General features: G+C 49.2%; 1 protein-coding gene across 1 annotated transcript; it reads right to left on the bottom strand.

The window, feature by feature from the left end:
* Positions 1 to 2,777: 2,777 nt before the first annotated feature.
* Positions 2,778 to 15,046, bottom strand: LOC128327464 (C-type lectin-like). The gene is made up of 6 exons (XM_053256260.1): positions 14,952 to 15,046; positions 13,135 to 13,211; positions 10,836 to 10,930; positions 5,290 to 5,436; positions 3,803 to 3,923; positions 2,778 to 3,012 (listed from the first exon to the last, which is right to left on the bottom strand). The coding sequence occupies exons 1-6, from the start codon at positions 15,044 to 15,046 to the stop codon at positions 2,942 to 2,944; spliced, it is 606 nt and encodes a 201-aa protein (XP_053112235.1). The 3' UTR covers positions 2,778 to 2,941.
* Positions 15,047 to 15,803: the final 757 nt, after the last annotated feature.

The following is a 15,803-nucleotide window of genomic DNA, read 5'->3' as shown; positions in this document are numbered from 1 at the left end:
TGGTCCTCCTCCTCACTCAATGACGAAATGGTAGCTTGGATCCATTGCTCTTAATTGCCCTTAGTAGCCAGGGCTATCATTTGACATGAGAATGCAGCACTTAAAGTCTCAGGCCTGTGCTTCGCTCAAATGCAGGCCTGTCCCTCCCCTGCTTTTCAACAAAGAAAAGGGGGATTGATTGGGGGGAGGGCTGAAGTGGGTAAGTAACTGCTTCACCTTCTTTGAAAAATGTGCAAGAGCAGATGAAGAGGAGGAGGAGGAAGAGGAGGAGGAGGGGGAGAGCAGTGGTCTCTCAACGTGTTGCCAGGTAATATGAGAGGGAGGAAGACCTGCAGGGGTGGAGTGGGGGGAGAGAGGAGAGGGGGCAGCATTTGACACTGTCATTTAGGTACCAGGATATTTTGTGCCATAGCTGTGAGCGTAACTGACAGAATCAGGGACGGGGCCATTGCTCAGTGGGAGAGCATCTGCTCTGCATGCAGGAGAAAGTCCCAGGTTCCCTCCCTGGCAGCAGCATCTCCGGGCAGGGCTGAGAGAGGTTCCTGCCTGAAACCCCGGAGACCCACTGCCAGTCTGTGTAGACAATCCTGAGCTAGATGGACCAAGGGTCTGATTCGGTAGAAGGCAGTTCCCTATGTCCCTAATGCCCTGTAATGGATCTCCTCTCATGGCTTGATCCTTTCATACAATCCGGAGAGGGAACTGCAGGGAGGCCAGCTGTCCTTCTCTCTCCCTCTCCCCCGCCCACTTGGCAGTGCCTCTCCAACATCTGGCATAGGGGGCAGGTGGTCTCACACTCACCATCCGGTTCTTCCTGAGAGGCAAGAGGTGTGGCCTCTCCGTGGCCAAGAGTAGCTGAATCTGACCCACTTTTGGACCTGCAGCAGCGGAACCTACGGAAGGCTATGAGCCCGTGTCTACAACAAGCGCAACCAGCATGCATGGCCTTCTACGTGACAGAAGGAAGGGAGCCCTCGGGGACGGCACTTGTTCTGTGAGGTGTCCTCTGTATGGCAGCCTTCTTGTGTTCTTTCACTTCATACTTACAGAGCTTCAGGTCTAGCTTGGTGGATTTAGAAGTTTTAAACATTTTTTAAAAACACCATCCTAAATAGTTTGGCTTGGGAGAAGAAACAGAGTCCATATTTTCAGCAAGGGCGATATGGACAGTTACCCTCTGGACAATAGCCCCATTCAGACATTATGTTGCTCAAGTGTACAGATATCTGTACACTCGTACATGTGCTTGTGTGAATAACTGTGCCCCCGAGTTCATTTTAAAAGTGAACTAGGGCACAGGCCCCTCAAATGCAAGGTACGGACAGGAAGTATACTTCTGTACCTGCATTCAGCATAACGTGTGAATGACTGTCCCTGTGTACAGTCCTGTCCCTGTGTACATTGTACACTCATTGTACAAGTGTTGAACATAATGTGTGAATGGGTCTAATGACTGCAAGGACAGAGCACTTACTCTTGCTAAGGCTCTGAAGAAGAATGCTACAACTGTGAGGTGTGACATTTGCAAGTGGAGTTGTGGTGTTGTTGTTTTTTTGCATTTCTATTGTGTATTCCGGAGAGAGATATTGAGATCAAGAGATGATTATCATTCTTGATATCTGGGTGTGGCATGAGACAAAGTCAGGCAATGGTCTCAGGCAGCAACTGTGCCATGGGGCTGTGATTGTGGTCACCCTGCCACACAGCCCATGGACACCTTCATCTGCCTGTGGATTGTGGACACCCTGCTACTGCTTCCCGCAACTCTCTCACTCAGGGTATTTTTCTTCCCTTGCTTGCTATCCCCTCATTGCTCCAGGACTGGACCTGCCCCTAACCCCATGCCAACATTCTTCCCCCTTGCCAGCTGGAGCAAGTGAAGAGAGCTGGTCTGGTGGTAGCAAGCATGACTTGTTCCCTTAAACTAAGCAGGTTCCGCCCTGCTTGCATGTGTATGGGAGACTTGATGTGTGAGCACTGTAAGATGTTCCCTTTAGGGGATGGGGCTGCTCGGGGAAGCTTCCAAGTCCCCTCCCTGGCAGCATCTCCAGATAAGGCTAAGAGAGACTCCTGCCTGCAACCTTGGAGAAGCCGCTGCCAGTCTGTGTAGGCAATCCTGAGTGAGATGGTCTGACTCCGTCTATGGCAGCTTCCTATGTTCCTATGAGCATGCTGGGAAGCTCTGCACACTTCAGGGAGGATATCTGTCTCTGGGAACAGGGTCGGGCTGTGCCCCTGCAGGTTTGCTCATGCACTCTAGTGGGCATTGTAAACATGCCCACAGGACTATTAGAAAGGGCTAAGATTGTCTATAGAAGCATTCATACGCTGCCTTTCTGGTTCAAAACGTAACCACAATGAGATCAACATGCAATATTCCTTGGACTTTTAATTTTTATATCAGCCTTCCTGGCTTCGCATGGCTCTCAGCTGAAAGACTGAGGTTGTAGCATTCTGAGAGACCAGCAGGGCAGTTCCCAGAGGCCACACACACACACACACACACACACACACACACACACCCGCCATCCTAGAAAGGCAGGACACCAGCTTCTGCAGCATGACTAGGCATTTGGCATTCCCTTCATAAAGGAAAGGCCCTCCATACATTCCCAGGGGCATGTTGCCTTCACATCATCATTTTGTCCTCCCAGGAGGAGAGAACAGAGGCAGATGCTCATGCAGACTCAGCCCGGAGTGCTAGAAGAAGCTCTGTGAACTGGAACTGTCAGTCCTTTGGGTGGATTAAAGTGGACAGAGGAAGTCAGAGACACACCTGGATTCAGGAAAGAGTTTATTGGTTTCACAGCACAGAGAAGAGAAAGCCTCCCACACAAGGTAGTCGATGGGAGGCTGTGGGCCCCCATGGAAGGCAGGGGCCTCTAATCATCCCCATTGCCCTAGGTGCTGAGCATGTGAAAGGCCCAATGACTGGCTTCCTTCACAAGCGAGATACTTTGCACAAGTAGGGATGCATGGCGTTGCAGTCGTGATCATTCCATTGTTTATGATCTAGGAGAAAGAGAAACAGCATCAGTCCCTCAGTGTCATCCTAGTTAGATCCTAGGGAATCTCTCTTGTGGGCCATTTTGAATTTGGGGGGTGTTCTCTAACTCAACTGGACAGTTAGTATATGTATAGTGTATAGGGTGTCCACAGACTAAATTCTCAAATCTGGTCCAATTCTGTCCTGGCGCAAGCTATTACCAAATCATGCATTTGAGGACTGTACTGGCCCTGACTGAATTGTTCATTCATTCATTTGTTTGGTATATTTGGACACTGCCACCCCAAACCCACATCTCTGGATGATTTACAACTAACGAAGAAATTAAAACAGAAATTAAAACATTTAAAAGCTGAAATCACAATTCTAGTTAAAAAGTGTGGGTGACTAAATACATCTTAAGAGCCTTTTAAAAAGCTGTCAGAGATGGAGAGGCTCTTATTTCAGCAGGGAGCGCATTCTATAACTAGGATCATGTGGGTCATGAGAACACAGCCAAAGTGGGCATTATGATCATGCAACACATGATGCTAAACATGTGCTTAAGACTGTAATGTTGGTTTCTTTGAAATTAGGGGGGGTCCCTTCCCACACATGTATCATGGCGGTGGCATGGAGAGAGGGACTTTAACCCTCTCATGATCCCAGTCCAGATCAGGGGGCCCCATGGCTGTTCTTTCCCCTTGGAATAACAACCACTCCCATCTGTTCATCCTAGAAGGAGAGGAAGGCTCCCATCTCTAACTGCTGCAGCACTTCAGCTGCAAGACATACATCATCAAAACCACTCCTCACCTCCACCAGTCAACTCAACACAGTCTTCATTGACAGCCTGATTCTTTTGATTATTGGGTTCCCCCTTTGCCCAAGCGGAGTAGCTGAATACGGCCAGATCTGACCATCTCCACTGCCTGTTCTGTAAAGAGAGAAGAAAGTTTGGGGTGTGGATTTCTGTGAAAGTTTTAGAGGGGGTGCATTTACTGCTGGCCAATTGGGTCAGTGTCCTCTCTCTTTTCTCGATGACTCTTTACATTGTGCTTGTGTATGTGTCTGCAGCAGGACTGAGAACACACTGGTTTGTGCCTGGACCAGCTCCTGCTCTCTGCAGCCCCACCCTCACAAAGCATCAGAATTGTGACAATATCTTTCCTGGTTTAAAGGAGAAGGAGAAGCACCCTTCAAAAAGAGTGTTTGCACATGATTAGAAGGGGTGGTTTGGGGCTTGAAAGTGTCTGTACCCCATTCCGGGCAGACAGGCAGAGCCTCTGATGGGCTCGGCAACCCCCGCTCCCAAACAAGCACCTGAGTGGTGAGCTTGGATCAGGGAAGTCCACCTGAGAATCAGAAGAACCTTCTCTCAATGCACCGTGCTGCCAGGAGAAGGGGAAACCTCATTCCATCACAGCCGCCCTCTGGCTGGCCATGATGGGGACGGAGGTAGGGCAAACTCAGTTCAAGCAAGTGATCATAGATTGAGCTGTGCAGAGTGGCGCATTCAAATCACAGCCCCTCTAGCCACAGCACTCTATGAAAAACATGGTGGCCACCTGCCAGGATCTGCAAACAAAGTGTAAAGCAGACACAATCAGCATAGGGGTAAGCCCACCATCTGAAACTTTAAGGATTTTGATGCTCAAATTTCCCCAGAAATGCAGACAGGAGAATTTTTTAACCAGCTCTTTGCATAACACAATGTCCTTGTTACCATCACCTCTCCTTCAGGGCTGTTACAGAACAGCTGATCTCTTCCTTTCTATTTCCTTCCATTTCCTGATCTCTTCCTTTCCAAACAAAAAGTGTAGTCTTATGTGCTGATAGTTAACTTTAGAATTGCACCCTGCGTCACACATTGGGGTTAATGATGGTTCCTGGAAAGAGTCAAGATGCAAAACCCTCACCTAGTCCTCACCCTATCAATGTCTCTGCTTTTTGCCTTCCTTCTTTTGGGAAATCTGCCTTTGGTGTTTGTCTTTAGGCCCATTCACACATTATGTTCAACACTTGTTCAACGAGTGCACAGTGTACACAGGTACAGTCATTCACATGCTATGCTGAACACAGGTACAGAAGTTCATTTCCTATCTGCACTATGCATTGAGGGGCCTGCATCCAGGTTCACTTTTTAAATGAACATGGGTTCAGGCATTCACATAAACACATGTATGAGTGTGCATATATCTGTACACTCGTACAGCATAATGTCCGAATGGTCTTTCCAGGCTGTAATTTCCAGAGTCCATGACTACTGATGGAAAAGAGAAACCAAGGCTGCCTCCACTCACCATGCCAGTGCCACGGTCAAACAGACCAATCCATATGTGATCCACACCCTTATACCTGCTGTTCAGGAAACTGGCCACAGCGGCCGATGCTTTTGCAGAGAGGATGGAGGCCAAGTGACCATTCCGGCCATAGGTGTGGCAGTCCACCTGTGACAAACCAAGAACAGGACATGTCATCCTAGTGAGCAGGGCTCATGGGCAGATCCACCTGAGTACCTGGGGCTCTTCGGATGCCATCTGCGGTTTTGTCAAGAGAGATCTTTCTTTCCCCAAAACACCCAGTTCTTCAAGAATGTCTGGCACCCCGATTTCTTGAAGGTTCTTCAAGGCCCATGGAGCAAGGAGGAGACAGCAGCTTATGCCACCCACCCTATGAACCTGACCCTGGTCGGAGACTCCTGTTCCAAGTGCTGAGCTGAAACTGCCTGTCAGGTTGCTTCCAGGGTCATTCCAGGGCAAGGGCAGTCTGCGAATGAGGCACACGGAGGCAGCTGCCTGAGCTGGCCCACTGCCTCTGGTGCCGGTCTTCCCCAATGCCCCTTGAACAGGCAGGGGGGCCGCACTGCCTTGCAGTTGCCTCCGCTGGAGCCTGGCTCTCCCTGCTCCCCCTTTTGAAAAGGATGGGATGCTGAGTGGGAAAACAAGTGGGGTCCTCCACCCCCACCCTCCTTCCTTCTCCATGTCCAGCCCCTGTTTTTCCAAAAGGCAAGGAGAGCAGGACTCACTGAGAGGACGAGCAGCAGCCACCACTTCCAGAGAAGGGGGGATGGGAAGGTTGTGAGAGGCGTTGGAGGGCAGGGCAGGATCTCGAATGGCTGTGAAGTCAGTAGGGATCAGGGAGGGAGGTCTGGGAAGGTTGTAAGGCCGTTGGGATGCCGGAGGCTTAGAAGGTTGCGTGGAGTCGGTCTGGTCCAGCAAGGACTAGGAGGGCCTTGTGAGGAGTTCAGTTGGTGGCAGGGGTGGAGCTATAATTTGGTGGACAGGCCCAAAGAATCTGAAGCACCCAGCTACCTGGCAGCTGCCACGGTCCCTTCTAGGGATGTATGAGCCGGCTCGACTTCGAGCCACTGGGCATGCATGGAGGCCATTTTATTGAGCTCCACACAAGCACAGAGACCCCAAACCGGCCCCAAACTGGCCCTGCCTGCTCTGGCAGTGGTAGGAGGACCCCCTCCTCCCCCCCAGGAGGTTGCTGAAGCCACCACCACTGCAGCTGGTGGCAGCACCTCTAAGTTAGAAAATCACTCCCCTTCTGCCCCAACTCACTATAACTAACCCCCTGGACCCCCCACCCTTCCCCTTTACCAGCAGTTCCGAACCCCCCCCCTCTCCGAACCGAGCTCGGTTCAAACTGAACCGGGCCTGGTTTGAGTGTGTACAAAACCGGACCAGACCCAGTTTGGCTCAAGTCTGGTTTGATTTGAGCCGAACCAGGTTTTCCAGTTTTGTGAACATCCCTACTCCCTTCCCCACTCCTACTGGCTGGGGTTCCCTCTGTCGCCACTGCCTCCAGCTGCCTCTGCCACTCACCCACCGCCAAGACCCATCCTCCTTCCATCGGCTGGAGACCCACTGGAGGACGTGCGCAGGCCTCCCTTCCCAGCAGGCTTTCGGCTGATGCAAATAGGATGGGCCTGAGAGCCGGCGGCAGGGCAGGCAGAGGTGCCAGTGGTGGTGGTGGTGGGGGCTGGCCAGGTGGGAGGGAGGAGGAAAGCACAGGGAAGTGGGGAGCGCAGGGAGAGTGGGGCTGCGCACAAGCTCACATGCATGTCACCACCGTGGATGCCACCACATAAGAACAGCCCTGCTGGATCAGGCCCAAAGAGGCCCATCTTGTCCAGCCTCCTGTTTCACACAGTGGCCCACCAGATGCAGGCAGGAGTTGAGGGCATGCCCTCTCATCTCCTGCTGTGACTCCCCTGCAACTGGTCCTCGGAGGCATCCTGCCTTTGAGGCTGGAGGTGGCCTGTAGCCCTCCGACTAGTAGCCGTTGATAGACCTCTCCTCCATGAAGTCATCCAAGCCCTTCTTCAAGCCATCCAGGTTGTTGAGGCAGCCTGTGTTTACTATGTGAAAGGGACCCACTCTCCCCTCACTATGCCCCTAGTTGATGGCATGTAGGGCCTGGCAGCACAGCTTGGTGTGGGGCCTTGCAGACCACGCAGTGTTGCGGCATGTGGGCACATGATACACTCCATGCATTGTGGGGCTAGTGGGGGGGGGCTGTGGCACACTCAGCCATTTCTGGTGCCAGCAGGGCTTTGGGTCCGCCCCCCCCCCCCCCCCCCGTTCAGAAGTCCAGAACTGCCATTGCCTCTGTTTTTCTCCCCTACTGGAATCAGCACAAGAGCAGTCCCTGGACTCTTGGCCAATGTCAGCCTCCAGTTCCCCATTCTCAGGGAGTCCCGAGGGAGCCCAGTGCTTCCTGCCCCCACTCTGGGGACCCCAGGAAGGAGAGAATACGAACCGCGCAGATTCTGGGGGAGCACCATTGCGGCCGCCCCCACCAACTTGCTCCTTCGGTCCTATTTTTCTGCTCCCTGAAAACCAATGGAATAATGCCCACCCCCCAAAAGCCACCACACTGCAGCCGACTAACATGGGAGCAAAAGGGGGTGGGGGGTTGTTTCACCCCTTTCCCAGAAGAGACTTTATCCCAGATAAGCAGAGTGTCCCACTTTACGCCATCCAATCCCATCTTGATTGCAGCAAAGGGCAGCCAGTCTAATCCATTCCATCTCATTATCCTGATTTAATTAATGTGGGCATAGATCTGCACAGACTGCCCAGGTGAATGGGGCAGAGGGCCAGGCCCACGGCTGTGCTGCTGCAAAGTGCTGCACTTTGCACAGGTGGGGGGGCAGGACATATGCATGCGCACAGACGTTTCTGCCACAGCGAAGTGGAGAGGAGCAAGGCGGTGTGGAATGGGGAGGCCCACAGAGCCGGTCAACTCATTCCCTCTCACCCTGAGCTGCGGCTGCTCCTTCCATGCCCTGTTATGTGGGAGCGGCTTCTCCTAAGGAGCCGGGGGGGTCACCAAAGGGGGCACAGCCACCTCTCCTTCCTGGAGCTCCATTTGTTCCTCTTTCTCTCTTGCCCCATGCACTGCCTGCAGGCTGGTCATTCATCAGGCACAGCTGTGCAGTTAACCTGATTAGGGGGGTGCACAGAACCGGCTGACCCAGTTTGGTTCAAGTGCGAACTGCACTCGAACCTGACCCGACCAGTTCAGTCTGGCCCCTCTTTGAAACCACCACCACCCTGCCATTCAGTTCCATCCGGGGGGGTTCGCGAATATATATATATATATATATATATATATATATATATATATATATATATATATATATATTTAATTTAAAAAATTATTTACCTCTAGCCCCTTTGTGGGGCTTCCTAAAGGCCACGGGGGGGGTGTTTCCATGAAGGTTCCTCCTCCCCCTGCCGGCCTCAGTAATCACTGCTGTGGCCCGTTTTACTGCAGTTTCTGGTTCGTTCGGGCCTCCATAAGTAGGCACGGTGGAGTGGCCATATCGAGAGAAGCAGCTGCTGCTTGCGCTGGGCACACTGGGATGCGGGAGGACCAATCCCAGCTCGAGCAGCAATCCCAGCTCGGGACTCTGCTGCAGCACTAGTCATGTGGGTGTGCAGCGCAGCGGATCTCGAGATGTCCGCCGCTCATCTGGGGGGAGGCAGGAACTTGCCTACTTCCGCCCCCCCCCCCGGCCCTCCTTAGTCCACTTCCTGGGTTGTGAGAACAACCTCATTATGTAGCAAATAAGGAATTATGTCCCCCTTGCAAGCTTTTTGTTCTTTGAGCTTGTGTCCCGCTTGCATGTGGAATATATACATATACAGTAATCCCTCGACATCCGATGTTTTCGAGTTACGAGCGACAAAAAAGACCGGAAGTAGTTGCCGGTTTAGATTCAGCTTACTCGACCTACGAATTTTTAGATGCGGTTTCCTCGACTTACGAATGTTTCCAGACTTCCGTGGTGCACTCTTCGACTTACGAAAATTTTGACCTCCGAACGTGCGTTCGGAATGGATTAATTACGTAAGTCGAGGGACCACTGTACAGATAAAGGTAACGTGTGCCATCAAGTTGATTTCAACTCCTGGCGCCCCCAGAGCCTTGTGGTTTTATTTGGCAGAATACAGGAGGGGTTGACCATTGCCATCTCCCTCACAGTAGGGGATGATGCCTTTCAGCATCTTCCTATATTGCTGCTGCCCGATATAATACCAGCTGGGATTCGAACCTGCAACCTTCTGCTTGTTAGTCAACCTAATGGCCCCGCTGCGCCATTAGGTGCCCGGTCACATACATATATGTATTATTATATTTTAATTATAATATACAAACACATAAAATATCTTAAAAATATCTTAAAATATTTAAAATATCTCTAACCATATGCTACCGGATTATCAAAAGAAAATACTATAACATTGTGCCAACAACTATATTGTAAGTATATAGTACTAACAACTGTATACTATATTTTATACAATATAGTATAAAACAACCTTGCATCTTAACAGCCATCCACTATCAAATTCTGCCAAAACCCATTTTTGTCGAATTACTTTTCCTACTCTACCACATCACCAAAAAAATGCATACAATTTACATTTTCTTATCCCTCGTGTAAATATATCTATTGATATAAATAATAAGAATGTTTGAATTCTCAGGACCAGTTGCATTTGAACAAGGGAAGGATGCATATGAAGCATAATACTGTACTGAACAAATAAAATATAAAGTATATAGGTTCACGTTGTGGGAAGTTCACACTACTATTGTAGTACCAAAATATATGCTATAAAATAATGTTAGCATTTATTTTTTCATCAGCATGAAAAGGCAGGCAGCCGTCTCCAGCTGTTTGTAACATGAAACACTGATCTGCTTCCATACGATTCAGAGCCGCGTGTGCAGCCACCACAACTCTCCTCCTGCAGGCTAACAGAGCATGCACTGCTTACCTCCCCAGCATCCTGGTCCCACTTCAAACAGACCGTCACATTTCTCCAGTTTCACCAACTCCCAGTATTTACTTATCCACTCACTCACTTTGCAGGCGTGTCTTGTAGGCAATTCCACTTTCTGGCATTCACCATTCTATCTGCTGCCATTATATACAGAACTGAATTTTGCTTACCCATTCCAATATTCCTGACCGAATTTCAAATTGCAATTTTGGGCCCAATGAAAGTTGTAAACTACATATTCTGCTCGGATTATCTATCATCATCTTGCAGTATTTTAAGCACACTGGTAACGATGCTTGTGGAACTCACATTTTAATCAGTTTGGTATTAATGGATTGCACCATTTTACTAGTGGATGGCTTGGGTTTCTGAAAAGTTTTTACCGCTCTGTCAGATGCACAAGATAGTTTGCTATAGTGTGCATTTGGTTTTGATTTCCCCCAAACAAGGAGATAAATTATTTGTTACATGTGCTGGGGTATTGCCATAGCAATATGGCAGCTTGGGTTTTTCTTGCAGAAGCTCCATGAATCAGTCCTTACCTCTGCATCATTCCAAGTCATTGCTTCCGGCCTGAATCCATAGCAATGATTCTCATGGGGGAACCATTCTGGAGGGCAACCCTCTCCTTCGATGCCTGCCAGAGAACCGGAGAAACATAGTCAGGGATGAACTTCCTGGTGCATCATATGCTGAATTTGCTCTGTGTCCTCATTATAATGACGAGGACTCCAGACTTCAGCGAAGGCTAAAGGGGAGAAGCTGAAGCCTTCAGGAAAGGAGAGCCAGCGTGGTGTAGTGGTTAGAGTGCGGGACTAGGACCGGGGAGACCCGGGTTCAAATCCCCATTCAGCCATGATGCTTGCTCGGTGACTCTGGGCCAGTCACTTCTTTCTCAGCCTAATCTACTTCACAGAGTTGTTGTGATAAGATAGGAAACAGTCACTGGAGGTCCTGTGCTGGGAGTGAATAGGGCCAGTTACTCTCCCCCTGCTAAATAAAGAGAATCACCACGTTTAAAAGGTGCCTCTTGGCCCAGTTAGCAGGGGGGAGAAACCATGAGGTTCTCACCACACTGAACATTCCCTCCTCTGTATACTTGAACACCTCCCACTCTTTCGAAAGAGCTTGTGCTCTTCCCAAAATAATGCCACGGCACACGATAAGGTCATTCACATGACCCAGATTACCCTGTCACAGAGCACCAGGATCAGGACTGATCCTGGTGATTCTCACGACTGCAGCTCTTTCCAGGTAGGGCTGCCCTAGCCGGGGTCGAGCTGGTCATGAGAACAACCTTCTTATCTTTAGATCGCGACCACACGATTCTAACGACTTTGGAGGCTGGATCCTACTAGACCAGTGGCTGACATACTGTGCACAGATACATCAGCAGGGATACCTTGCAGGCATTCAAATTATACAACTTGTGCAAATTTTGTAAATGTAAAAATTATGTCAATGTCCAATGGACATACTCTTGTGTAACCTCCTCTCTGCAATTTTTGCATTTATGCAATTTGTGTAATATATGCAACTTACACGCATGCAGGATTGCTGGACTGATCTACCCTTGCATGATATGTCAGCCAGTGTCCTTGAAATTCCTGGAGAAATGCTCATGTCCCTGGTAAGAAGCCTTTTGAAGAATGAACATTCTGACTGAATGATGTATATATGAGGTCTGCAAACTTTAAATAGTTTGCTCCAGCAATTAATCAACACAATCTGAGTTGATTAATCAACATGGGAGGGTTTTAACTGGGGAAAGATATTAAAAGATGTGGTTGAGGGATGAAGTAAATTGTGCTGTTGAGTCTGTGTCGACTCCTGGCGCCCACAGAGCCTTGTGTCTGTCTTTGGTAGAATACAGGAGGGGTTTACCCATGGCCATCTCCTATGCAGTATGAGATGATGCCTTTCAGCATCTTCCTATATCACTGCCACCCGATAAAGGTGTTTCCCATAGTCTGGGAGTCGTTGAGGGGTAAGAATGAATGTCTTTTTCTTCTGACACTTCATTCTGGTGATAGTAAGTGAGGGAGAAACTGTGAAAGCGAGCCTTTGCTTTTTACAATGCACAGTATTTTTAATTATTAAATAGTAAACTAGGTTACACTTGCTTTCAGGGTCACAAAAAAGCATTTGCACGGAGGGTTTGGTAACCTGCAATGTACATTCCTGTATGTGTAAGTTAATAAATAATTAAAACTGATTAGCAGTCTTTGACATCTGCACAAGAATACAGTGATAATTTCTGCCTGGGGGCATAAGAAGAAAAGACCTTTCCGGAGCTTTATTTGGTTTAGAACCGTTTATCAAATTCCAAGCCAACTGGGTCATCGCAAGCTCAGCAGGTCTGAACAGGAAGAATGGACATATTTCTCTCCCAGATCAGGAAAAAGTGAAGCCATGGATGGTCCTCCACATGTGAGAGAAGTGGGTTCATCTCCATGGCAAGGTCCTGATACATACAAGTGAGGATGTCAAAGGAAACTGCCCTTAGATTAGATCGGTTTGCGGGGATCCCTAACATGACAAAAATGTTATTTTAAAACAGGGTCTGGGTACAGAACCAGGTGGATTACTTAACATAGAGGTCTCTCCGGTGTGCAAAGCACATGCCTGTTCATGAAAACACATTTCTCCAGCACTCCCCTAAGTTTCCCCCAGAGCTTTAAGACCCGTGAAGTAACTCCACCCTGTGAGTTTGAACTCCGTCCTGAGTCCAAGCCCTCCCCGCCACTCCTCCCCCCCCGCCGCCTTCATACAGTGATGCAAGCAAGCAGGACCGCCTGGAGGGGCCAAGCAGGCCGGTGGCTCATCCCAAACTGGACCTACCTTGCAGGAGGTAGCTGATGACCAGGAGGCCCAAAAGGGAGAGGCGGCAGTGTGAGATGGACCCTGTCATCCTGCACCTGGCAGAGAGAAAGAAGAGAAGCAGAGAAGGGATTCGTAGAGAGGCAGCAGACGCTCCCACAGAACCAGCTTCCTCTTTCAAATGTTTTAATCTGTAAGATGCCCAGAGATTTGTATACAAGGAGGTATATAAATGTGAAAAATAAAACAAACAAACAAATAAATTGAGATATTGAGCTATATATTGAGAGATAGATAGATAGATAGATAGATAGATAGATAGATAGATAGATAGATAGATAGATAGATATTGATATTATAAATTTATGCTTTCTAGCCATAAGGTTCTTATGTACAATTTCTTACTGCTGGGGCTCCATTCTCTTCCTTCCTTCCTCTTCCATCCACATGCATTATTTTCACTTTTTGGCTGATTAAGGTTTGGCAGCTGACCTGTACACTACGAAGATCCCAAAGTGCTGGGGCTTCTGCTCTGCAGACTAAGAGTCGTCCCCCCCCCCCCGCCGCTGGTGCAGAGGGACCATTTTTGCTGATCTTTTCTGCCCTGGAAAGCACACCTAGCTACTCAGAAGTGGGTGACTGGGGGCTGAATGACCTCCAGGGACCTACATCTGGGTTGCATGGAGTTCTTTTAAGGAAAGGGAAATGAGCAGCAATGGTTCCCCCCAATTGCCACCCGGCACATGAGCATGTCTTGACCTGGAAAAGAACATTCTCCGATCCTTTCAGAACTCCTAGTCAGAGGTTCCAATCAGAAGCTCTGCCCCCCATTTCACTCACGTTCTCCTCAGCCCCCGGCACCCCGCTTTTCTCACTTGTAGTCAGGCTGGTTCAATGTGAACCAAAAGACTACTCTTAACCCCACCCCACCCCCCAGCTCCAAGAGACTTGGAAAAGAATTGAACTCGCTGGAGGGGATGACAGATGGTCTCATAGCACATCTAGACTGTGCAGCCTGTATAATAGATGTGAGAACAGGCACCAGTATGCTAGAACATAGTCTTGAAACAAATTTAACTACTACTTGGGTGTGGGGTGTGTGCTCTAAACATGTGGCCCTACATCTGTGACAGCAGTTATGGATTTGGTTAGACTTAGGATTAAAAAAAAACCAAAACACAACAATGTTCTATATCGAAATTCAGTAGGCCACCTCCAAGCTCAGAGGCAAGAAGCCTCTCAATCCCGGATGCAGGGGAGCAACCGCAGGAGAGAGGGCACACTGTCGCCTCTTGCCTGTGGGCTCCCCAGAGGCATCTGGTGGGCCACTGTGTGATGCTGGGCTGGATGAGCCTGATCCAGCAGGGCTGTTCTTATGTTTCTTATGTTAATTTCATTTGACAAGTTGACTGTTAACAGCATTGCTCTAAAGCACATTTTTGTTGGGTTGTTTCTTAAAACTTCCAGAAGCAAAGTGACAGCTCATATTTTCTTTTTTCTTTCCCCTTTCCCCTTTCTTTTTCTCCCCCCCTTTTTTGTTTTTTGTTTGTGTGTGTGGCGATAAATTTAAATACACAGTCCTACACTTTCCTTTCAACACAAATAAATTAGAGGTGGAAATCTAGAACTGCATTTTAAAAAAACCAAAACTTTAGATTAATACTGCTAGCACATAAGGTTTGAAGCATTGATCCATACTTTGAAACCAGCAACGTATCATTTGATCCCTTCAGGGAAAGGTTGCCAGTTCCCCTTCAACACTGCTGTGAGCATTTGCTCCCACAGAACACTCAAAGGACTGGGTGAGTCAGAGAGATCACACCGTGAAGGCTACTCACATTTCTGGCAGACTGATTCTCTGTCCCTGCTTGGCTTGTCCGAAGTGATGGAGGAAGCTCGCTCCTGTGTGGGATGCCCAGCCCTCCTGGGGCATTTATAGCCTGACTGGTGGCAAATGGCACCAGTCGCCATTGGTTGCTTATGGGATGCAGTCATCCAGCACTATTATTCATCCATAGAGCACACTCAGATATTTTTCATTTGAGAATTCCACGGGTGAGCAATGGCCTGCTCAGCAGGAAGGACATACAGGTCATATGTGGACAATATAATAGTCCAACTCAGAGGCAGGAGCGGCTCGTCCCAATGAGCAGCGGGGAGTGGGGAGGCACAGCTGCCTCTGCTTCCCAGAGCTGCTCCTCTCTCCCCCATCCCTCCCCAGCCTGCCTCAGTGTTCACGAGAGCTGTGCTACCTGTCGGCTGGCCATGAATTGAGCAGAGCTGCACAGTTAACCACGTGGCTTTCCCTGATGAATGGCCAGCCTGCAGGCAACACAGCTCTCATTCACACTGGGGCAGGAGAGAGAGAAGCAAATGGAGCTCCAGAAAGGAGAGGCAGTGTGCCCCTTTTGGCACATGCCCCACACACCCCCAGTTCATTAGGAGGAGCCATTCCTGCTTGGAGGTGTATAAGGACTTGCAAGAGGGGATAACTGAGTGAGACCTACACACACACACACACACACACACACCGCCTTCAAAGCACCATGGCATGCTATGGGCACTGGGAATAACTGAGTAGCTTCCTTTTGCTCAGGGCCCTGTGCCAAAGCAGTATAGTGTCACTGTCTGATGGGGCTGACTGCTGAGACTTGGTGGTGGGTGATCAGGAAACAACTCATCTAGCCCCA

This window comes from Hemicordylus capensis, chromosome 5, assembly GCF_027244095.1.
Source record: "Hemicordylus capensis ecotype Gifberg chromosome 5, rHemCap1.1.pri, whole genome shotgun sequence".
Classification (NCBI taxonomy): Eukaryota; Metazoa; Chordata; class Lepidosauria; order Squamata; family Cordylidae; genus Hemicordylus; species Hemicordylus capensis.
The sequence above is the reverse complement of the archived record's forward strand: the minus strand, read 5'-3'. Positions and strand labels throughout refer to the sequence as shown.